The sequence below is a fragment of the Cyclopterus lumpus genome, chromosome 4, assembly GCF_009769545.1.
Source record: "Cyclopterus lumpus isolate fCycLum1 chromosome 4, fCycLum1.pri, whole genome shotgun sequence".
NCBI lineage: Eukaryota > Metazoa > Chordata > Actinopteri > Perciformes > Cyclopteridae > Cyclopterus > Cyclopterus lumpus.
In genome coordinates, this window is record NC_046969.1 from 12,877,312 (window position 1) to 12,902,377 (window position 25,066).

The following is a 25,066-nucleotide window of genomic DNA, read 5'->3' on the forward strand; positions in this document are numbered from 1 at the left end:
CAACCAAAGCACTGAGTCAACACAACTTCACAAATGCTACACGACTTTTTGACTCCTCAGAGTAATGACAGGTACTTACCTCCCTGAGGCTCTTTGAGTCTTCCACCAACAAGCTGAAAGTATGAAAATACTTTAAGATCTTCATAACAGTTTAAACTTCCTGTACTGGAGCCGTCCTTCATGTTTCTCCTGGTGTTACAAACCAAAATGTCCGCTGTGAAAGTTCCCAACAGGTCTCTTGATTAGTGCTTCATTAAAGGCCGGAGACGTCCAGTTAATTAAGGTCCACATCATTTCCAATAAAGTGAACATTCAGACACATTTCTCAGTTCATTTGTACCCGTTTGTTGTCGAATGAAAATTTCACAAAAATGAAAAAAAAAAAAAAGGGTAACCTGGAGTGGGTAATGTCAATCAAATCATATATCACTGTGTGTGTAGTTATATTGCAATTTAAAACTATATTTATTATCAATAAACCAGTTGATCACCTTCTTAATGAATTGCTTTGTTTGCCCATAAAATGTCATCAAACTATCAGAAAATACACATTATATTTTATATAATATATAAAAATGGTTGTCAATTAATTTTCTGATTGGCTAATCAGTTAACCAAATTTAAAAAAGAGTTAAAATGAGAAACTGAGTATTGTCCTGATGAACTTGTAACACTGCCCACAATGGTGTCTTACACCCAGAGACATAACGGTATGGGAACAACACGTATTAGGTTTCCTCAATGTGGAGCTGCGTCAAGAGTACAATTTATTGATCAGCCTTTGCCAATAAATGTCCCTCCTATACATTTCCTCGATAGATGGTCAATGCATCATGAGCATTATTGCCTGGCCCGCTGCGTGTCCTTTTAACCCCGCAGACTGCATTGACCATCACGTGAACTTTACTTGAACCCTGCACACGCACTCATGACCGGGTCAGAAACCGGTCAATGATGATCCGACACACACGGGGGACAACAGTACTTAATGACTTTATTAATAATATGATTTAAAAATAAAAAATAACATTAAAATAACAATGTTTTGTCCTCGTTAACAACTTGCATCATATGGCCACATGGTGGCATTGTAATGCCAAGTTTTTATTTTCAAAAAATACCAAATTGTTCTGCACATCCAGTTTGTTCTTCTTGGACCACATATATAAAAAAAGAACACATTTCAGACATTTCCCCCCAATTAAAACAAAAAATAATCAAACCTTTATAAATACAGGCATCCCTGTACCCTTGTCACAGACACATTATGATGACCACTGACACAGGAAACACCCCGTCTGCACATGCCCCTTCCACGTATTTGCAACCATTTGCTCTATATTTTTGCTTCTTCCTCATCCTCTAAAGATCCACACAGTAGATATTCTACCTTTGCTGTATTATACATGTATATAATATAGTCTGAGCTGAAATGTTTCACTCCAACAGACCGGCACAGGGTTGCAAAGTGAAAAGGGACCGGAAGTGTTTCTCTGCAATCTTTATTCCCATTTGCACTTGTATTTTCTTTCATTTATGTCTTCAATCTTGCTCAACATAGAAACAAAAGGGCTCTTACGGAAAATCTAACGGTTACAGTGGTTTACATTAGAACCACCAGTTTCAATTATTTCAACTGAAGTTTGAGAAATCGTGTTTTAGCCGTCATTTTGGTACTAGAATAGCAGTTGTTGCAATGGAGCCACATAGAGGCACAATGGAGTAAAAAGAAAAAACGCCTGCAGCTTTTGCCGATGTTTTCTTTGTCTCTGTTCTTTAAAAAAATATCTTCTTCCTGCATCCAGTGACGTGACAGCGATGTTGTTGGAGGGAAAGAAAAACTACAGAGTGCTACTCCAGTTGTAGTAGCTGTGGGACGCAACGCCGCTCAAAAACTTCCTTGTAATATATCCTCAATTATGAATTGAGGATATATTTAGACCAAACCAGCGTTGATTGTTGGAACAGTGGAAGGACTAACTCATGGATCTGGTGACTGTTAATTGTTAACTGTTTCTGTCCAGTGTAAATGGCGCATGTGTTACGATGAGTTAACAAGGCAATCAAGCCCGTCTGATGAAAGAGAAAACTTGAATTCAGAAGATGTACGGTTGTATTTTTCAGTTGAATATTTTACCCACTAACGTTTTGAGAGTTTGTTTTGTTTATCAATCAGTCGTAGCAAAAGTGTCACTGAAGCGCAATGCATCATGGTACATGTAGGCACAGCCGGCACGGACCAACAGCAGGAGAGATCCGTATTCTGGGTCAATATAGCACAAAATGAGGAATTTATATATTTAATGGAATACGTTTACCATAAACACTGATTGGATATCCAGGTTTAAAAAGGGGGCACATTTTCATAGAACATAGATTAATATTGGCGTAATTCCTCAAATTGACCCAAAACTGAAAAGTTAACTGATTTAAGAGATTATACAATCGGTATTCACAACAGCATTATCTTTAGCTCCTACTAGGCAGAAGCTAAAGATAATGCTGTTGAGAAAACTGATACGCTTACGCCCTCTGATTTGATTTGAAATAATTTTGACTTAATGATTGAATCGGGATAATTTTATGTTGACCCAAGCAGTGAAAGTGCTCTAACTGAATAACGCAACACTGTCTGTGGTGAAACCATTAATGGTATTTTTACTTCCGGTACCAGCAGCGCTGAAAACCACTCCAACCCACGTTACAACTCTATTGTTTCCTATGATGCATTTCTTTAGGTTCAAGTTGTCATCACATAAAATAAATGTTGTGATCGTTTTTGTTTGGGAAAAGACTTCTATGAATGAGTAGAAAATAAACACTCAAATCATAACTGGACATGACACAGAAAATAAACAGTTTTAGCTCAAGAGTTCAGTTCCCTGAACCAAAGTGTTGGACTCCTTTCGTCCTCGTTTTGAAGTTTAGCTCATCCAGCAAACATTTTCCTACACCTGCTTCTTGGTGTTCAGCTGTCATCAGAATAATGACACACAAAACATAAAAGGGAACATCCCTCATAACGTTTCACACCTAAAATAGATCCAACGGGCATGTTTGTTTTGTGAATAATAGTGACAAATCATGCCAAAATAAAGACAATTAAATAAAAAATAAAAAAGGTTGGCAAAAAATAAAATAAAAAAAATAAATTCATATCGTATTGCATGTAAATATTGTATAAAATCCTTAAAAATACAGTTCAGGTAACTACTTAAGTACTGAAGTCATCACAGCCAAAAGTGCAGAGGTCCATAAATAAAACATTGACTGTGGGTAGACAGTAGGGCTTCTCTCGAGTCCCTAAGGGACTAAATGAGTGCCTGGATTAAAGGTCAGAGTTCATGAACTAGGACTTAAAAGTTCCCACATCGATGCACAGAGAAGAAGTTGTTTTTTAAAATCTCTCCTATCGCTGACAAACACACTCGCAGATGCACAAACGTCACTCACACAAGTTGCAAAGTTCATTCTCAGTAATCACGGCCTGAAGTTCTGTTGACGGAGGCACACCTAGAGAAACTGAGGGTGGGACGGGGGAAGAAGTGAGGGCAGGAGGGTGGGGTGGGGGTTACTGCAGGGCACATAAGGCGGCAGGAATCCAGTTTCTTTTTTTTGAGACACATTTTCTGTGCTCAGACGGCATTTACAGTAAGGGCCGAAGGAGTGTGTACATGTCGCTGAGCCAGGCAGGCAACAGAAAAAGAAAGAAGTATTAAAGCTATCAAGGCGTCAGAATAAAAACACTGTTGGCAGGAAAAAGAAAAGAAAAAAAAGACACGGGGAGGGAGGGAATCGCTCATTGAAGGTGTATACCACAGTGGGCTGGTGTGTGTGTGCGTAAAGCCTAAAGGGGCCACAGGAACTAACACAACAGGGGCCTGAATCAAGAAGCAAGTTCACCTCATTCTGGCTTTCTTTGGGGTTTTCTGGCTTCACAACACTGGTGATCCTAGAAACCGGTCTCAATAAGCCGGCTCGTGGCTCTGTAAACTCACAATTAACCAAAGTGGGGAGGAGTTTGTTTACATTAAACAGACACGACGCAAAGTTTGGTTCTCTCTGAGGAAAGTTTGTCAGCGTAGAAGCAAAAAGTAATATTCAGTGAGTTGAAAAGATAAAACAAAAAAAAAACCTCTTAAACAAACTAACTATAACGTTACACATTTTCTGTTGTAAAGAGATTGAGAGTAAATGCGTACCTAAAGTGTTTTTAGGAAACATCTTAATTATTGCTCATTATTCCACAGATGCCTCTTATTGGCAAATGTCAAACATCTGGACACCAGAAATATAGATCAGTCAGTTTAATTGCAGTTAAATTGCTCATACGCTATATTAAACTACATGCAACCAAGACTACAATACTTAAGCTTAACACTGCATAACTAACCATGGGTTAACGCAGTCAGCATTTATTTCCTTTGGAAGGTGGCGACAACTTAAGTGTGATAATGCACTCTGATGTGTCCAGATGTTAAACATAATGGACTCAATGTGTATATTTAATCCACCAGTAACTTATTAACAGTGTGCGGATATTATTTTCTAATGATGATATTAGCGGTTATTTCTTTTTATTCATGGTCGTCACTTTGCCCAAATAGAAACACTGTGTTGAAGTCCCTGTATCTTCTTCCGAGTTGTATAAATGGATCATTTATGCAGACTACTCTGTACCAATAAAAGAACTTCAGTCTAATTATATGCAACTGTAAATGCTAATCAACATCGATAAATATGGCCAACTTGCTTTGCGTTTCATGCTAGAAGCACTGTGGGAATCTGCTTATATATCTAACAAAAGATTACAAATTAAAAGCTGTGCTCCAAATATATCTTAAATGTCTGATATAGTTAGCATGTAAAGCCAAGTGAGTCTACCTGTGTGTGTAAACATGTTGCTTTGTGCTCATTATGACTGATCGTTCACAGGTTTTGATGTAATCCTCTCTAGTGAAGTGCCAGGTTTAGTAGTCTGAACTGGTTAAAGTGAGCCAGCTTTATGGGATCGGTCAGTCTGGGTTAAAGAGATCAGTGAAACCCACTGATCTTGCTTCATGATGCAGGCCCCCCCGAGAGATACAGTTCAGATATTCAGGTAAGAAAACACAAGGGGTTTCTTCGGCTTAGTTGTCTGCCTACGGCACTCTGTTGATGCTCTTCAAGTGCCTGGTTTCTTGGTATCAAACGCTTCAACATCAGTTAAAATACTTCAAAGCGCCTTGACGAGGGATCATCGACCCTATTCAACAACAAACAACTCACGAAACCCACAACAGCTGAAGGAACTGTTACTAGGGCTAATTACTGTGAGTAACTACCAGTCACCTGACGCATCCTCTTTAAAACTAATCTCAGAAAGCAAGAACATAAAAAAATAGCAACCATCAGGGGAAAATAGTAGTCTTAAAACTTCTAGAGGGCTTAATGAACAAAAATGTCACTGATAAAATGCCAAAGACACTGGAAAAAGAAACGCAGGGATGGACGCCATTAAGACAATACTGGATATTCAGGCATCCTTTTATAACACCTATATAACACTTGTTTCCCCAGGGGGAGTATAGGGGGTGGGGGAGGGGAGGGGGTGGGGGGGGATATATTTCAATCTGTGTGACCATGGCTAACAAAGTGCACACCCCCCCCCCTCACACTGCAAGTCGCAGAAAAAGGCACTAGAGTGGGGCTGTTGCTAGCCGTAGAAAAGTAAAAGCGATTTACATTCATAGCTCACAGGTTTTCTTAACCGCAGTCTGGGAATAAATACACAAAATGCACTTGTAGAAAAATAAAATGTAAAAAAGCGTGGCCCCTATTTTTTTTCTCCTTATTTTTGGATTCTGGGAGACAAGTATGGCTACTTTTTCACGGCTTTTTAAACCCCCCTCCCAACCACTTAGAAGGCAATTCAGGAGTGATCCTCCACTGCTCTGGCTGCAAGCAGTTGAGCCCTTTCATGCACGCCAATATGAGAATAAGGGAGGAGGAGGGATGGAGTGAGCGGGGAGGGAGGTGAGGGGGGGCTGTTGGTAGGAGGTCAGGGCTCAGCTTTCAGTGCGAGGAAGTAGAAGGGAAACTCAATGTTCAGACAACAGAGAAACCTCATCCAAAACCGAGTCTCTCACACACACACACACACACAACAGTCTCAGCGTCTTCATGTACAGCTGTCCACGGTAAGTATGTCCAAGGCTTTAAGTGCAAGGACCTGGAAGACAAACATATACGAATTTAGGTACCTTTTTACTTTAATCCCCCCCTCTCTATTTAGCATTTATAAGCACTGTAAATATTTAGAAAGGGCTTATAGCACAATGTAATGTGATGTTAGGCACATGTAAGGACATGTTAAATGTTATTAAAAGGTAGAACAAATGTAATTAGTTTGTTTCCTTCTAAATTATCTTTCATTATCAGTTTATAAACCTGAACGTAAGGAAGAGGTTGGTAGTATACTTACATTTGCTTACCACTACATTAGTGTGTTATATAAACCATTGATCAATGTTTATATCATTTTTATAAATAGGGGGGTTAAAGTAAATTAATACCTGCATCAGTATTTGTTTGTTGTGTGTGTGAAGGAGGGAAACCAGCTGTTTGTGCTCGAGCTTCACACACAAAGAGAAGTTGGTACACACAAAGATAACATCTCTTAAACCTCAACACACACACACACACACGCGCACGAATCAAAGAGTATGTCGGGAGAGAAATGAGCTCCAGCTGACAACAGGGGGAAGGGGACTGAAGTGTTCTGCCGAGTAAGGAGTGTTCGTGTGTAGGGGGAGGAAGAGGAGAAGGGGAAGTATTGGGTTTGCAAAGGAAGGAGTGCAGGAGGGTGAAGGAGGGGGTGTGGGGTGCATACCACAGCTCTGCACAGACCAACAAAAAAAAAAGACATGTGTAGTGAAAATCCTGACTGTAGCCTGAATTCAGCCACGCTGCGCCTTCTCCACCCTCCCTTCCACATCTCCTTAACCACCTCCTTCGGTTTCCTCCCCAGTGTCACGTGAAGGTGGTGTGTCTTCATGTGTGCTTGTGTTTGTTTGTGTCTGGTAGTTGTTCAATGGTTCAATCAGGCCTGTAAAACAGCTGCGACATGATGTGGCTTCTCGTCCCCTACTTAAAAAGGGGGTGGTGGCGAGTCTACCTCCGCCACCGCAATCCACAGGCCGGTTTCCCCACGCCGGTGTCCACTTCCTGTCACGTGGCCGTCGCCTCCAGGTAGCTCTGTAGTTTGCGGACGGTGGACTCGTCCAGTGAAAAGAGGTCAAAGTCAAAGGTGGTGTTGGTCACGTTGAAGTGGCCCGTCTCCTCAATCAGGTTCACAATCTGAGAAAAGAGTGATCAATTAACATTTACCATAATTATGTTGTCCTTCAGGTCCCATTAACAATATATATATATATATATATATATATATATATATATATATATATATATATATATATATATATATATATATATATATATATATATATATATATATATACACACACACACACACTTCCATGGTTCAACAAGTCAAAGTTCTATCACCATTTATACAACACACCAAATGCAGTCTGATTAAGTATGAAAGAAAACCAGGAAACAAGATAAAGCCTAGAATGATTCATCATTACCATCAAAGCACATATTTCTATCAGTACTTCCCTGCAGCAACAAAAAGAGATATACTCATCGCAATTTATAAGGCTGATTTCCATTTTATAAAAGCCTGATGTGCTGATTTTCGATCCGCCAAAGAATTATAATTAAACCTTTTCTTTAATACTGAAATTAAATTGTATGTTCACAATGAAACAGTTAGTAGCCAATTGCTTTTACGGTTGTTCCTCCACGTCTCCGCTCACAGTAAAGAGGCATGAGCACACACCTGCTGTAGGACGTTACGCTCCCTTAAAGCCATGAGTCTGCGATGGAGGTCCACCAGTTCTTCTGTGTAGGCCTGCAGAGTGCAGAGTGTACAGAGAACATGGTCAGTAGAGTATTAAAGATGAAAGAGTCAGAGCCGTTACATTTGAACTGAAATCTAAACTTCTGTATGAACATGGGGATAATGTATCTGCCTGACCCATTGCATGGCCTAATTAGATTACCATTTTATGTATATTATTATTGATATATTTAGTTTACTTATTTGTACTATATAGGTGTACTGTTATATGTTATTCATGTTGTTGTTTACTTAATATTTGTTACACGTTTAAAAAAAGATCCATCTGATCTCATTTAAATCTAATTTACCGAGGACACCAAACCCTCTGTTAGTTAAGTGGGAAATTACTATTTTGAAATCATAAGAGAAACATTGAGGGTAAAAGCTGGATTTTTTTTGACTGCCAAAAAGAACTGACTGAAAAGAAGATCATTGTTGCATTTTGCTGCAAAATAGTGACTCTAGCAATAAATTCAGAATAAACATGGGGTGTTTATAGTGCTATGAAGTATACCTCTTGAGTGGAATTTAAATATCTGTGGGAATTAACCTCCATATGATTTAATGTAGAGTGAAAGGGTATCAGTCACATCATGAATAATCTCGAAAAAAAAAAAGCAGCGATTTCTTTTCAAGGGTTGATAGGCCAGAGTCTGCCTGCACATCTGGATCAATTCACTGTCCATGACTCCATCTTGAATTAATTAATGCACTCATTGAATGTGGACAAACTGCTGCATGCGTGTGTATGTGAGGTAAAGCATAAAAAAAAGTTTGATTTACCCTTCCTACCTTGTCGTATCCCTTCTTCAACGCCTTCTCCGAGCGAAACGAGGAATCTGGACTCTTTCTGCCTGAAACCTGCAGAAAAGGAGAGCAAGGAAAAAGGAAAGGAGGAAGACAAAGAAGAGAAACAGACAGTAATGTGAGACCATGAGACCATGAGACCATCTTGGACACTGATGACAAACAATGTGAAAGAAATGGCCTTTTATGTTGGGCTGGAACCAAGACATAAACAATATAAAATTCAAAAGAGGTGTTCTTCTAAACGAATGTCTTGTAACGTTTTACTTTTACTCAAAACACCCGTATTGAGTAAATTGTACTCCCAAAACCACAAACATACACAACGTAATGCTTTACGAAAGTCCTGTTCATGTTGGCCGAGTATTATGTTGACAGCTGAACACTTAGGAATACTGAACGAAGAAAAAAATAAATAAATAAAACGTTCATGTTCTCAAACAATTTCTCTCCCCGTCAATACGAATGAAAGCAGGCAGAAAAATGAGGTCTGTGTGACTCACTTTGTTATTGGAGGAGCTGTGTTTCTGCGGAGGCGGGGCGGGGTCTCGACTGAGACTGTGCGAGCCGTCACTGCTGTCACTCTCGCTGTCCAGGCTGAGTCTGACAGGGCGAGGTCAGGTCAATTAAACATAGACTGAGAGAGATCATATTGTCATGCTGCTTAGCATTGTACTTGGATGTGTGCGTCTGAGATTATAATTATTATCTGCTCTGAATGAATATATATATATATATATATATATATATATATATATATATATATATATATATATATATATATATATATATATATATATATATACATACATACATACATACATCAAAAAAGCGAAATGCAATAGTCATGACCTAGATGAAATATGTGGCTTAAACACTGAAAGGTTGCATCAGACGTAAACATCAGATCTGTATAGCGCGATGAAGAGGTTGAAGGACCCTCAAATTCGTGGTTATATCAGGACCCTGGTCCTGGTCCTGATCCTGCTGAGGCTCACTCTTCTCATTCTGTATGAATTCATGCCCCATTACACACATCACTAACTTTGCACCTTCTCCAGAGCCTTTGTGCTTTCTCGCCTCACAGGTTTACATGGATCGTGGTTATATCTGGACTCTGGTCCTGTCTGACACCTACTGCTATTATCATTGTTATTATTATTATTATTATTATTATTTGCATTGCAATTAGTATTGCCCATACCACTGCTGATTGTAGTATCATTATTATTCTATTACATCCACTGTTGCTTTTATTTGTATAGCTGTAACTTCTTCATCATGCCCACTAATCTCATCATATACATTGAATGTAAATAGTAAATGGATCTGTACGGTGCTTTTCTAGACTTCCGACCACTCAAAGCAGTTGAACACTACATGATACCATTCACACACCTGCCCATCAGGACTAACTAACATTCATACACCGTAGTCACAGCTACGAGAGCAATTTTGGGGTTAAGTGTCGAACCGTCGATCCTCTGATTGAAGGACGACCCTGCTCACCACTGAGCCACAATGTGTGTAACTCTGTCCCCGGACAGAGGATGTCGTATGTGTACAGATGGTAAAGCCTTGAGGCAAATTTGTAATTTGTGATTTTTGGATATACAAAATAGATTGAATGTTCGAAACAAACATAAATGTCATATATTCATCAGGTTTTTCACATCCTTATTTTGTTTGTTTCAGGGTTGACTGGCGCCCTTTCAATTACGTCATCTCATGCGCCCTCTTCGTTTGCAATGGTCTTATGGCATGTTGCTGGAAAAGTAGTGCCACCAGATGTTTCGAGATGGAAATGCAGATTCAATTGCATTTGCTTTAGCTGATTTTCTTTTTGGTTTTGAATGGAGGCTTGGCTAGAAAAACGTCACAAACTAGTGCTGCGGTCTTTCTTGTGTTTTTGAAAATGTAGACGCTGCCACTTCTAGGCATCGAAAATTCGTTACAGGCAGGGAAAAACGTTCAACATGCAAAGTGGGCTTGAGGTAACTGTGTGTTTAAGCAGGAGCAGGGTTGAACTTGTCTAACAATGCGATGAAGCACTGATTTTGATTGACGACCAAACATGTAAAGAGGCCTTCGGGGAGACTGACCGAGAGTCGCGGTTGGGGGGGTTGGTCTTGATGGGCGTCTCATCCTCCGAGCTGCTGTCGTCATCATCTGACTCTTCTGACTGGATCTCCGCCACCATCGATCGAAGGGGGCCTGGAAGAGGAGTACAGAATCACACACACACACTATAAGACCACTCTTTAACATCTTATCTCTGCAACGTAACAAAGTGAATGGACTCTCTACCTTGCCCTTGTTTCTGACCCGGCTCAAAGTCTGAATCTGAACTCGAGTCAGAGCTAGAACTGGAGTTGGAAGGACTGGAAGGGGCTGACTGCTGTAAGAAATAAAAAGAAGATAATGACGAGAAGGAACACAACAGTTGAAAGAAATGGGACAAAAAAGAGAAATGGATCGATAAACCCCAACTTTAGGATCAACAAGATTATTGTGCTTTTTCCAGACTCTTTTTTTGGGAAACCTGAACAACATTCAAGATCAAAGACTATGGAAAGATTAGGTCTAATCTCTTCTTTATATGGATTATAAGATTCATTATGTAATTAATTAAATCAACTGACAGTACCAGCAAATATTTTAATAATCGCAGCAAAAAATACATTAAGTTTCTCATTTGTGAGGGTTTGCAGCTTTTCCTTGTCTTAAGTGATGTTACACTGGTCTTTCAGACATCGTAACAGACATTTCGCTATTTTCTGACGAATGAAACAAGAATATAAGAAACGATTGAGCGATAATAATCTTAAATTGCAACCCTACACTTTAAATATAATTTATAATCATGATGTATTTAATTATACAATCCTTTCCTAAAAGCACTCCTGGGAAGCCGACTAACCTCTGACTTGGACGATGCTTCATCCTCAGAATTCGATTCTTCAGACTCTGGAAGTTTCTTGGGCTCCTTTGGCTCTTGTGTGTCATTTTTGCCTTTGGCCCACCGACCTTTTTCCTTGGGAGGTTTCTTCTCTGCGTACGGTTGGCTGGCTGCAGACGAGGAGGAGACACGAGGAGAAGTTCCTGTAAAGGCCCCGCCACTCGGCCCCTTCGGCCCCTCTGAGCTGCCCTTCTTCTGCTTCTTAGCGCTAGGTTTGGGAGACTCGACAGTGGAGGGTCGCTTCCCTGGGACTTTAGATTCTGCAGGTCCTCCCCCTCCACTGACCCCTCCACCAACCCCGCCTCCTCCACTCCCAGCCCCCCCTCCTTTAGGGGACATTCCCTCCATCTTTGACTCCTTCAGGGTGAGTTTAGGCTCCTTGAAGGCAGCCTTGGGTAGGACCTTAACTTCATCTTTCACTTTGATCTCCGACGGCTTTTTTGAGGATGAGGAAGAGGAAGGATCGCGGGCACTCTTGCTGCTTCCATCTCTGTCGTTGTCTCCTTTTGACGTGACTTTGCTTTCAGAGTCTTTTCGGGGCCGTTCACGGTGCTCCTTGGTCAGTTTGTGCGGTTTGGGTCCTTTGCTGCTGCCACCACTCCCCTCTTTGCTGGGTTCCTGGTGAGAGAAAACAAAAGCACTGTCATCAACAATTTACCCTTAAAGCACTCAGCCAAAGGTCTCCTAAAAGGAAACAGACTCAGCAGCAGAAACAGACTCAGCAGCAGAAACACCTCGTCAAGGTCTTGCCTGTCGTGCTGTAATCACATTATTTACTGTGAAAGAGATGTCAAACTAAGCACTTTGGTCAGTGTGAACTTCAGCCAAAACAATTCTCTCAGTAATCCATCTTAAAAAACTAATTAAGCCTTCTTCCTATACAACAACAAGACTACAGTTGAGTCTACAGCTATGCTAGCAGCTCTTTGAGACTGTACTTGGGCAGAGTGGTGCTTAGAGCTAAATGCTGAATTTATTAGTATGTTTATCATGTTCAACATCTTTGTTTAGTGGACTAGGATGCTAACATTTGCTAACTGGCACAAAACACAAAGTAACCTGAGGCTGATGGGAATGTCATTCGTTTTTGCTCATAAACCATCCAAATGTCAACCTTATGGCTGTGCTAAAGGCAAAGTCAGGGAATCACCAAAGTCTGTTGGATTAATCCTTTGGGGATCAAGACCGTCTGTACCTAATTTAATGGAAATCAATCGGATAGTTGTTGAGATATTTCTGTCGGGATCCAAAGTGGTGGACCGACTAACAGACTGACATCCCTGGAGCCGTGCTGCTAGCGTAGCCACAAGCAGGAGGGAAAGGAAAAGATCACCATATGCCACTTGACAAGTTAAACAGAGATACTACTCTGCACTACAGTATAGAGAATATTTATACATCGCTGCTGCCGTCAGCCTTAACGCTGGACAGTTAAAGCAACCACTGTACTGGTCTCCTAAAGCTTAATACCAACACAGTGGCAACAATGGAAAACATAATGGGATCAGTTTCCTGTTTTCTCCCGATAGATGTGCCGTCTCGTGGCAGATAAGCTGGCCGAGTTATTCTGCATACAGATGCTCAAAAACAGCTGGCTATGATAAGTAGCCTGACTAAGTGGGATTTCATTTAGACATTTGCCCCTCTATCCTTCATAAAACGTCAATACAAATTGACTGGAATGATCAATGTAGTTGTGACACTTTCTGGTTAAATACTCCAACCAACCTTTGACACATGAGAGGTCTTGGTCTTCTTGGGGTCTGAGAAGGCAGAGAGGGGGATGGTGGGGAGCATCGGGTAGTCTGGACTCGGCCTCGACACGGCTTCAGCCCCCTCTGGAACTACCAATACCTGAAATTAAAGAGAAAAGACAGTTATGGAACTTCTGTGTAGATCTTATACAGTGTGTGTATGTATGTATGTATGTATGTATGTATGTATGTATGTATAATATATATATATATATATATACATACATACATGCATGCATACATACATGCATACATACATAAATACACACACTGTAATTCACAGGTGTCAAACACAAGGCCGAATCCGGCCCACCGTGTCATTTTATGTGGCCCGCGACGGCTTGAAAGACATATGCTCACCGTTTCTGCTTTTATTTTTAAAGTATTTTTTTTCTGCAGCGGAGTGCAGTCTGTACACTCTCTTTCATAGAGCGGTCACACCAAAAGAGAAGCGAACTCTCGCGTTGCTTTACTCGCGTGAGTTTACTAGCCGGACTATTTGTGATAATTCGCTTCATTCCCGCTAGAAGCACCGGAGAGGAAGTGTGGCTCATCGCCATGGAAACAGTTCATTACAGCCATCCACCATGGAAGAAACAAACACTATTATTGCTTTGTACGTGTTGTGGAAGTCCCACAAACGTCGGGACATCAAGCCCTCGTGTCTGGGTTCATAATATTACTATGATATATTATATATAATATTATCCGTAGCCGCACACAGCTTCTCCAGGAACTGCATCTGGATGACGGCCGCTTCCAGACCATCAACTTATCCTCCATAGTTTCTGATTCAACAACGGCATGACGTCAGGTGGAGCATCGCAATGCTGAATGGCTTTAATGACACAACAATGTTTGCCCAAGTAAAAAATTCTGCATGTGTGAATGAGCCGCATTTTTCACGTGGTGTCATTCAAGCGCAGGAATGACGTGTTATTCGCATCCATACGCGTCTGTGCATTGACTTTGTATTAAAAACATCCCCAGTTCTCCCATTATAAATCCCTCCAGACTCAGGTCTATGTCAGTGGTACACTAAGGTTGAAATGAGTGCTGCTTAATGTTTTTCAGAATGTATCTACTAATAAGGTAATCAGAAGAAAAGTTAATGTTGAATCTTTTTGAATTGCACTTTATTATATGAAATTTATTTAGAGTTTGTGGATAAAAGCTGCTCCTCAAGACACTGACTTGTTTCCATAGTGCAGCATTGGTTGTCATAGATTCAGTGAGTGAGCCATAAGTTACATCTTTTGAGGCTTTTTAAAAACTACTTCACACTAGACTTTTATATTTCATGTTTGTGCATGGAGCACTGTTGTGTTAAAAAAGACGTTACTGAATAGTTATGCATGTCGTATTACATTGTGGCCTTAAGATGCACTTTTGGTTTTTAATTGACTGTAAATGGGAATATTTTTAACTAGTTTTGTTCGTGCATACTGTGATATTCAGAACCATCTCAGGTTCAAACTGCACCATAACTTGTTATTAAATCAATTTGAGAAGTTGAAAATGTTCCTCGAGGATGATGATGGTCCTGCAGCCAGACCAGTGGAGAACCACTGCCCCAGACCACATCTGTCACACATGTTCTTAGCAGCTCACAATTATTTGTTGAGTTATGTCCTTCTCAACTGTGACAAAAAAGCTTTGCACAAAGTTAATGTAATAACGTGCATTTGATCTTTGATACAGTAATGTGGTTTATAATAAATATAATCAAATTAAATGTTATAATATTAAGAGAAATTTGCTTATATACATTTATATAAATGCATGTACAATATTTGCACACTTGAATAAACAATAATCAAATGCAAAGAGTTATTTAACAATATGTTTAACCCTTTGAGGGCAGCCATAATGCTGATGTTGATGGATATGATGGATTGACCAATGCTTCCGACTGCAGGTCGAAAGTCGCAGCGAAGCCAAATCTGTGTCTGAGGAGGACGGGGTGGTCGCTGCTGGCTGGCTGAAGGTTTCTGGCAAATTTGCATATTTTCATGTTTGAGGAACCCGACCCCTTGGCAGCAATGACAAACATTAAGAATAACTCTATAGAAATAGCCAATCTTCTTGCTGATGGACTTGTTTACTTATGTATACTTATGTAGGTCATATAGAAACCAGTTACAGTTTTCACAGTAATTTGTTCATTTCAGTTTTTGCTGAAAGCTGACACTTTTTAGGTATAAGGTGTATAACCTCTCCCAACGACCCGTACTTGCATATGAAAACGGTTTATAACTTACATTACCATCTACTGTCAATTAAATTAAATTTTGAATACCTTCTAAGGCCATTTTTGTGGAAACTGAAATGCTTTCAGACTTTTAAAGACCTCCAGATACTTTGCATTGAGGATAAAACACTTCCAGAAGCATCATCAGCTCATACTTCACAGCTTATGATATAATACATCATGTGGTAGTTGCTAATTTATTACTATTGACAACTATAGCGTCTGTTATTGATTCTAGTCAATCATTTAGCCATCAGTCCAGTGAACCAGCCTGTGTGTCAGTCAGCCTCACCCCTCCAGCTTTGATCAGCTTTCTCCTGAATTCTTTGGTGGGGTTGTTGAAGGTGAGCTTCTCACAGCGTAGGTGGTTGACTGGTGGGTTGCCCTCCAAGTTGAGGAATAAGTCGTAGTTGAAACACACTTTTTTTGGCTCCTCCTGAAGAAAGATTAAAAAAGATTTTTACAAAAACATAAAAAAATGTTCCTCCAACAGCACACGGGACACAAACCTATTTGCGTTTGTTTTTCTGTATCACACGGTTCAACACATATTTCACAACAAAAGAAAATGATCACCCAGGAGGTCAATAAAACAAACTGAGATGGCACACTAATAAGAATCAACACACATTCCTGAGAGAAGTGGACAATTATAGACAAGGAAAATGCATTAAGACACACTTGAAATGTCTTCTGGTAAATGCAGATATTGGCTACTGATATGTACACTCTTCTCGTTTGCCTTTAAAGTATTTTTTTGATCTTCTTGACAGATAGATCTATAAAGTATAAGTTAACTGCACATAAGAGGATGATGTAACATTTTTGGATGCAGTCCAGAGGTTTAATATTACAAAGAGCTGCAGGAGACTATGGTACACTAATGTGCACATACCTCTTAAACATCGTCCTCATCTTATAATGAGAGTAAAAGGGTCTTTCTTTCTTTCTTTTGTCATTCATTGTAATGGCTAATGGTGCCAGTATAATAGTGTGTGCTTGTTTTATTTATCTCACTTAAAGAGAGAAATGTCCCCCTCATAAAAGTTTTACTAACACATTTATGCTTTCTGATCGACTGAGTGCTTATTTAAGAACTCCTACTGGAGAGTGTGTCCAAAGTGAAGCCATTAACAACAAATTGTCCAACAATAGTTTTAAACCATCACTGCATTGCACTAAAACAATCTACATGCCCTAACAGTAATCATAGTATTCTTGGCTTTGGACAACAACCTGATTTTTAAAACATGTAAAAAGGAACAACCGGTTTATTTTATCAAGTTATGTAATTAACCCGGCTACATTTTTACTGGAAAAACCTGTTTTCCTCATAAAAAAACAGATCGGCCTCCTTTAGTCTGTAAATATTTCAGTTAAGTTCACAAGTACTATAATCAACATTATTTGTAAAGACTCCATAAAAAAACACCCACAACTCAAACCATGGTGAAGCCTAAATAATGCTCATTTCCTTAAAAATCTATATGTTCTATTTTTTTTCCCACAGCCTACATATGTTTTCTATAAATACAGCAACTACGCAGTTTGCTATCAGTGTCCGGCTGATCTCACCTTGTTCTTGAAGTAAACCTCAATAGGCATGAGGAAGCCTGCGTAGCCCGACTCCTCCACTTTGTATGGAGGCTCCTTGCATACTGCAGACAACAAAGCAATGGCAGTAAGTACATTACTCACTCTACTCTTATCCATAGACATGTTTTTATACACATCTATTAACTCAGAACAGTCTGAGCAAACTGTATACAAACATGAATTCAATGTGATGAACAGATTGATGATTGAAAACAGCAACATTTGTCACAATATTAATATTTTTGTCCAGTCAAATCAAAGATATATTTTAAAAGGACACTTAAATGCAGTCATTGTCACATAGTAATACATCATCTGAGTTCAAACTTAAGAGACATTTGGGCATTTACAAGGTGAACAGTGAGTGCCCCAATTTACAAAAGAGACAGAAATGTCGAGACAAATTACAAATGGATTATTTCCCTGCACCATTAGATCCACTAGTGCACTATTTGTGGAGGCCGTGTCCGTATTGGATGCCCTGCCTTTGACCTCTGTGAATGATCACATAATCAAGAGTTCAATTTGAAAACTAAGAACGTCATTGCACCGGCTAGAATCCTGAAACATTAGTGTGGAAAAAATAAAGTCTTTAACCATTAACCTCCCTCCATGTTTCAATTTAAGGGAAATTAGTTAGTTCCCATGCAATATTTATTACTTAGGTCATAATGCAGCATCTAAAACACTTGATCACCTTTGAGTAGGAGTTAACTCTGTGACAATAAACATGTTGAAATATTGTTGTCTGTCTCACCTCTCTTGGGTTTGGGGAAGCTCTCGTGCAGGCGGAAGACAACCTTCTCTACAAAGTGCTGGATGTCGCCGGTCTCTGGCCCTCGGACAAACACCATCCAGTCGTGGGTGAAGCCTTCTGATGTCACCTTCTTCCTTAACTGGGCTCTGTGGCCCAACTCCAGCTTCACCTGCACTGTGCACTGAAAAAAGACGAGAGACGAGGGAGAATATTCACAAGCCAAAAATAGGTAAAATGTGATCAAGAAACTGATATACATATTGCAGTGAGAAGTAAAATAAATGCTTCGAGATTGTTGTTTACTTCAACTGTCTGGTTAGACTGCATGTGGATTCCTTACTCTATCATAATATAAAGATGTATATGTAACTTGTATGCTTTTCTTTTCTGCCTATGCTTATACAACTTGCATGAAATATCACATATTATGATGTATTCTTAGGCTAGCTTTAGCTCAGTGGGTAGAACAGAAACATAGATTTAATTAATCTATATACCTGTCTGTATGACAATTGAAATAAAAGTAACCTGAATTTTAGTGTTTTTTCTTCCATGGTTCATCGTCTATGATAAAACAACTAGGGTGGCAACTAACACGTATTATAAGTCAAGTCAATTGTATAGCCCACATTTACAAATCCAAGCAAAGCTGCTATTGAGATTATAACATGGGGACATTATTCATTGGTTTCTGATTCCACCATGAACAAAAAACTCTGAATCTCTATTTTGGAGTATGTGGACTTTTCACTCAAGAGGAGAGGCTGAACACTTGGGCTGGACAGACAAAGCTGGGACGCCCCCTGTGGAATGGGACTGATTAGCTGCCCGAGCCGACAGATCTCTAAAGGTTTGTCCAGAGGAGGGGCACATTTTTGGGCTACCTCTCTGCCGAGAACAATGACAGTGACGGGACAAGTAAATGACACTGTGCTGGTGGGGATTGGCATAGCAAGAGAAGAGGCCATGGAGATGGGCGTGCAGAGGGGTACGGGAGGACGAGAGGGGACAGAAAGCTACTTTATGTCCAGGAGAGGACTGAAGAATGCGTGGATTTGGCCCCAGCACAGAGCAGCTCGTGAGCTGGGACTGAGTGGGGGGATTAGAGGGGACGGGATTGAGATGAGCTAGTCTGGCACTCCCTGGCTAACTCTCTCTCTCTCACACTCACTCTCACACACACTTCCCCTGCCTGGCACTCTGCCCAGCCATTCTGTGGCAGTAATGCCCTTAAACTCCAGACTCCACTACACCCACAGTGAGCAGCCATGGAGTCCCTCCAATCATCAGGAGTCCGTCCAATCATCAACACCCCCCCTTCTACCCCCAGACAACTCCACAAAAATCAAGATTTAGGGCAACCTAAAAACCAAGATGATGATGAGCCAAAGAGGAAGACGGTGACAGTCTATTAGAAATGAAAGGGAACAATTAAAAAAAACTAAAAAAATGACATTTCTCCCATTCGTTTGAAAATTAAGAGCCCAAGAGGCAATACGAGTTGATTAATTAATGAGCTGCTTGACAGACTAAGCAGGAACCTTTTCATAATTGATTAATTGTTTGAGACCCTTTTAACCAAAAAATATCAAACATTCACTCTTCAACTTCTCAATTGTGAGCTTCTGCTGATTTTCTTCGATTTATTTGACAGTAAACTTATTGACAATATTGATATTTAAGACATCAATTTGGGTTTGAGATTATCATACCAGGCATTTTTCACCATGTTTTGACATATTGTAGAAAATACTATTTATCACTTAATCAAGAAAATCATTTACAAATTTCTCAATAAATAGAAAAATAATTTAGTTGCAACAACAGAATGTTTTGATGGTCTATAAGAGGTCAGAATATAGTGACACGTTGCAATTTACGAGAACTAAAAAAATTTTTTTGTCTGACCAATGGTTCAAAATCCAAATTATATTGAAAGAAACGGGGGGAGGCAGAAAAAAAACAGAAACCAGAAAAAGACAAAATTGTTTTTGGTTATTTCATGAATTAAACAAGTGATTGAAGTATGTATTTTTAACTGATTAACCACTAAAACTAGAGGGGCACTCGGAGAGCACAGACTTTATCTTATTCAGATTAGCTCCACAATGTTATGGATTCTTCCTTGACCCCTGCTGTACCCTTCCACTAAGTATCATGGAAATTGGGTTGATAGTTTTTCCGTAATCCTGCAGACAAACTGAACTGAAAACATTAGCGGAAATAGACAAAAACAGGAAAGTATGTTAATGGTTGTAGACATGAATGACCTGACCTGTGTCAAACTGTCTGAACATATGAAGAACATGAGTGTAACTAAACTCACTGCTGACTAATGATCACAACATTAGCAGCCCAGGAGAAAATGTTAGGCTGGGAAGATGAAGACATAATCTGAACTACAATACAGTGTCTCAAAATTTTAAACGCACATGACTGTTTTTCAAAAAATCCTACTCCGTTAGCATCAGACGGATACGATTACTTGGGGTAACACATTTATTACGGTTTCCTCTTTGAATGGCAACCAAACCAGTAAACACAAAACCACTAACATTTACATGGTGCATGCGCTCGTTCTCTTGCCTCAGCACAGCACTCCAATTGAGGGGAAATACAAATGTTGGCAGACACACTGGCTCCTATGAAAACAATGAACTGACATGTAAATAACACCCTTCAAGACCATGTTAATCACTTCCAGCTAATAAACAAGTAAAACATGTTTTGAAGTCAAAAAGTTTCCCCCGGAGGAGCCACACAAACTATTGTTACAGCAGCTGTGTTTTGATGAAGCTGCAGGTTGCAGCTAAAATCTTCACCATCACACCAAACCTTACACCAGTTACTTGTTTTGGAAAATGGTCAATTCTAGAGAGCCACAGGGGAGTAACAAGCCTAGCCTGCAGCACACAAAGAAAACAAGTCAGAATTGTAAATAGGGTGAGTGAATGAGTGTGTGGGGATTATCAAAAGCTGCATGGTCACTGATCCTGTCATCCCAACGGCAGAGTTCATGATGCAGATCGCATAACTAGAAAATCTAAAAGTTCAGGGTATTTGCAAACAAAGTAAGAACGCCGCTTCTTTGTCCATGCATGAAGTACTTGGGCGGTGTCATTATGCTGTAATGTGCAATAAATACATTCAAATACAACATTTACAGACTGAGCTTGATTCTCTCCCACAACTCTGGATCTGATAGACTCAACTGCAGGTGAATTAGGCTTTTCTAAAAGTAATGCAGCTTAATTAAATGACCCTGCAATATATCTTAATTTTCATTTAAGTTATAATGCTTAGTGAGGGTTCACAAAATTAAAACACCTTAAGCAATACAATTCCATACCACCTTAAACTACAGTCTCTAAAATGACCATCAAGTTGAATCAACATCATTAGAACATAACAACTAAACGTTGTAACCTTCATGAAGGTAGGTTTAATTCTCTGGTGTATTTGACGGCTTCCCGTTCAGCTATGTGTACAAACTCACAACTGTGCATCCATTTGAATAATACAAATTAAAATATTTCACATAGTTAACATTCATCACAGAAGTACAACTGCACTGTGTGTATAACTTGTAGCAGCAGATGAACACTCACAGATCTAGTTAAAACTTCAAAGGGCCAAAGCTGAATGGGGACTAGCTCCAAGAAAGTGGCTGAGCCACTTTCCATGGGTGTGTGTGGCCTAACCATCTGAAATGTAGTCCTGAATTACCTCAGGCATTTAGAGGGTAGCCCATATTCAAGCAATATCTCCCTCACAGTAGGCAGATATGTAATTTGGTTTACCCACATATCCGTTTCCTGCTAAATAAATGATGCAGCTTTTTGGGATGACATACATCTTTGCAGTCCAAATTGACACAGCCAGTACTATTACATTTGTAGGGGAGCAAAGGGAACAAGTTCTTAACATTATGATTTATTTGCTTTGTAATGATCAACCAGTGCATGGGTGGTCATCATTACTGGAGTCAAGTAAAACACAAACACACACACACACACACACACACACACACACACACACACACACACACACACACACACACACACACACACACACACACACACACACACACACACACACACACACACACACACACACACACACACACACACACACACACACACACACACACACACACACACACACACACACACACACACACACACACACACACACACACACACACACACACACACACACACACACACACACACACACACACACACACACACACACACACACACACACACACACACACACACACACACTGTGTCAGCTTCTACGACATGCTGCATGCATTTCAGTCTACAATCAAAAATGTGGTGAGCCTTAACCTTTCACCAACTGTTGGCAGATATCGCAGAAGTTGTATGGTCGTTGCTGGCTTCATTAGCCTCGCAAGTGAGGTTTCAGGCCGCTGGCAGTGGAGAGACCACCCCGCCTCTCCAGCCCAACCTGGAGAGGACAAATCTTTTCCCCCGGCGCCTTGTAGCGGCTCCTTAGCCGTTAGCAAACGGCCGACACTCTCCTGATAGGTGGACTAGCTTAGCTTAGCTACTGCAAAACCTCGACTCAAATGGGTCTGCATGGCGTTCAACAACGTGCATGTGCGTTTCAAACACAGCAGAGCATAATACACTCAAGGTGTGAATCCCTTTGTGTGGCTGGTTGTGGCTACAGCTACACAGCGGTGTGAGTGGTGTGGTAGTGTGACGCTAGCTAGCGGTAAATACCGATGTATGAGTGCCCAGCTAGCATAGCTCCAGAGCCAAACAACTACGAGTTCATTAGCAGCAGGAGCATTTTTTTTTCTTCTGGCTAGCTGAACAGAGGATTCATTCCTGCCCTGCCGGCGCGCGACCTGCTGGCATTTTCTCCGTGAAAATTTCAGATTCCACAAGGAGACACGAAAGCCACTGTACCTGGTTCTCCATGTTTCTCTGGCCTCAGTGATTGTTGTATTTATTTACAGCGGCGTTTTTGGAGCGTCTCCCCAGCCTCTGCTCCTCATTGTGTGTCAATCCAGCCCAGAAGCGGAAGGCAGACGGCTCCCCTCCCCTTCCAGACGGCTGCTGGCAGGCAACCAAAACAGAAAGCTCTCTCAGCCAATCAGATCTCAGATAATTTAAGCACTCTTGAAAGTGACCAATAAAAGCATCAGAGAGGCGGGACAGTTGCTGAGCTGCAAATACAATTAAAGCATTTTCTGGTGGTTTTCTCGAGTGACAGCGAGCTTGTCCCAATGGGTACAGCTCTGTTTCAATTGTAAAATGCACATGATGCTAATTGATTAATCGGGGTTCGATTGCATGGCTTTTATGAGTTAGCTTTAGCTATTAGTCTGACCAATGCAATATCAATAAGTTCACAAAAAGGGAAACATAATGCTTTTCTCCTACATTGTGTCATATATTTAGTTACAATTATGATCATATACCCGTACCAGCTACATTGTTGTGCACAATTTTTAATACATTTTGAGTGCAGGACTTTCTTCTAATAGAGAATTTGTATAAGTATTGCAACTTTTACTTAGGAAAATTAACTGAATACGTATTTTATCGCAGGTTAAAGGAAACATTTGAATTAGTGCTTTTAATAAACGCCTCTAAAGAGCAGTTTCCTTTCTCCTATTCAGATTCCAAAGAAACTTAATCAATTCAAAATAAATGTTAGTTATTGTACCATGCACTTTCTGCATCATTGAGATTGAGGTTTTTCTAAACTTGGGTATATCTGAATTAATGTGTTATAGCCTCTAACGCCACAGGTTGATCTTACTGTTTAAAAAAGTAAAACGTGTTATCTGAAAGGAGTACTCTTCTGATTGAAGACATATCTCTTACTATGCAGTGTCAGGGAGTGAGGGCCAGATGCAGTCAAGTCTCTGTGGTGCTCAGACTTTGATGTGAGATTATCGGGCCTCAGCTATGGGACAGAAGGTCACTACTCTCTCACTGGCGTGGTGCCTCCCCTTCTTCCCCTGCCGCTCAAATTGATCCAGTCTACCTCTCAGTAAAATCTAAGTGAAAGAAGTCCCACCTGGCTTTCAGACACAAGGGTGTCCCACTGACATTGAGACATCAACCTTTAAATTCTCCTTTTCAATATGTAGTGAGAGGGAGAAATACAAAATGAGGCCATGCCCCATAGATTTGACACACATAACAGAGGTTTATTGTAATTAATAGCTCATTTTATATCAAGTCCAATTTATAAAAAGAATAATGTATACCCATGCTAATCATCATCCACTATAAATATAGATGGGTCCTAACTTTTAAGGCCCTCAATAAAAAAAATGTAAAAAGATTTTGATCCCAAAAAATAAAAGCATATCCTATGAATGAATAAATCTAGAGTAGTAGTTCCCTGCAACCGTTGAAGGATGTTTAGAGATCTGAAGAGAAAGAGTCAGTATTTCATGAGAAAAAAACTGAAATTAGAGAAAAGTCAGACTAAGACAAGTCAGCAGTCATGCAAGCAGCTCAAAAAGCTTTAATGTGCAGCAGGGCTGCGAGCTGAATGCATTCATGCTCACAATGACAATATGTTAAGCAAGTATAAGCTTTTTTTACACAGTTTAGCATGTTGGCATGCTAACATTTGCGACTAAGAATGAGTTTAGTCTGGTGTTAAAGTCTTCAGTTTGTCAGGTATAACAAAAGGAAAAGACCAATTCAAATTATGACCTGATGGTGGCGTCAGAGAATCCCTCAAAGTTATGTAGATGCACCCTGAAGAGGATGTGAATGTTTGTATCACATTTTAATTTTAAAATTATTGTTTAGATATTTCACTCAAAATGTACATTTTCTTGTAGTAAAAAGTCAGAGGATCATCAAAGTAATTTGGATTTATTGTCTGGGGGCCATGGCTGATGGTACAACATCTTTTGCAAGTCCAGAATATGTTGATTTATTTCAAGTTAAAACTTCGACAAGATGGGATTAACTATTAATGTCTGTACCGAATT

The 25,066-nt window shown here is 40.0% G+C and overlaps 1 protein-coding gene across 2 annotated transcripts; it reads right to left on the bottom strand.

Moving 5' to 3' along the window:
- Positions 1-5,603: 5,603 nt before the first annotated feature.
- On the bottom strand, positions 5,604-23,125 carry mllt1a (MLLT1 super elongation complex subunit a). Of its 2 annotated transcripts, none has more exons than XM_034530670.1 (12): positions 23,013-23,125; positions 18,073-18,253; positions 17,295-17,377; positions 16,012-16,155; positions 13,443-13,568; positions 11,676-12,332; positions 11,063-11,153; positions 10,858-10,969; positions 9,259-9,358; positions 8,732-8,809; positions 7,886-7,957; positions 5,604-7,338 (listed from the first exon to the last, which is right to left on the bottom strand). In XM_034530670.1, exons 1-12 carry the CDS (start codon positions 23,022-23,024, stop codon positions 7,210-7,212), a joined length of 1,785 nt encoding a protein of 594 aa, XP_034386561.1. In that variant the 5' UTR covers positions 23,025-23,125; the 3' UTR covers positions 5,604-7,209. The 2 variants fall into 2 exon arrangements, with proteins under 2 accessions (XP_034386561.1, XP_034386562.1); XM_034530671.1 differs by having other exon boundaries at positions 8,741-8,809; positions 23,013-23,114.
- Between the last annotated feature and the right edge of the window lie 1,941 nt (positions 23,126-25,066).

Coding starts and splice junctions, on each gene's coding strand:
- mllt1a (XM_034530670.1), bottom strand. Junction 12,333..13,442: donor AGACCTCTCATGTGTCAAAG/GTTGGTTGGAGT, acceptor TTCTCTCACCAG/GAACCCAGCAAAGAGGGGAG. Junction 7,339..7,885: donor AGCGTAACGTCCTACAGCAG/GTGTGTGCTCAT, acceptor CTCTTTTCTCAG/ATTGTGAACCTGATTGAGGA.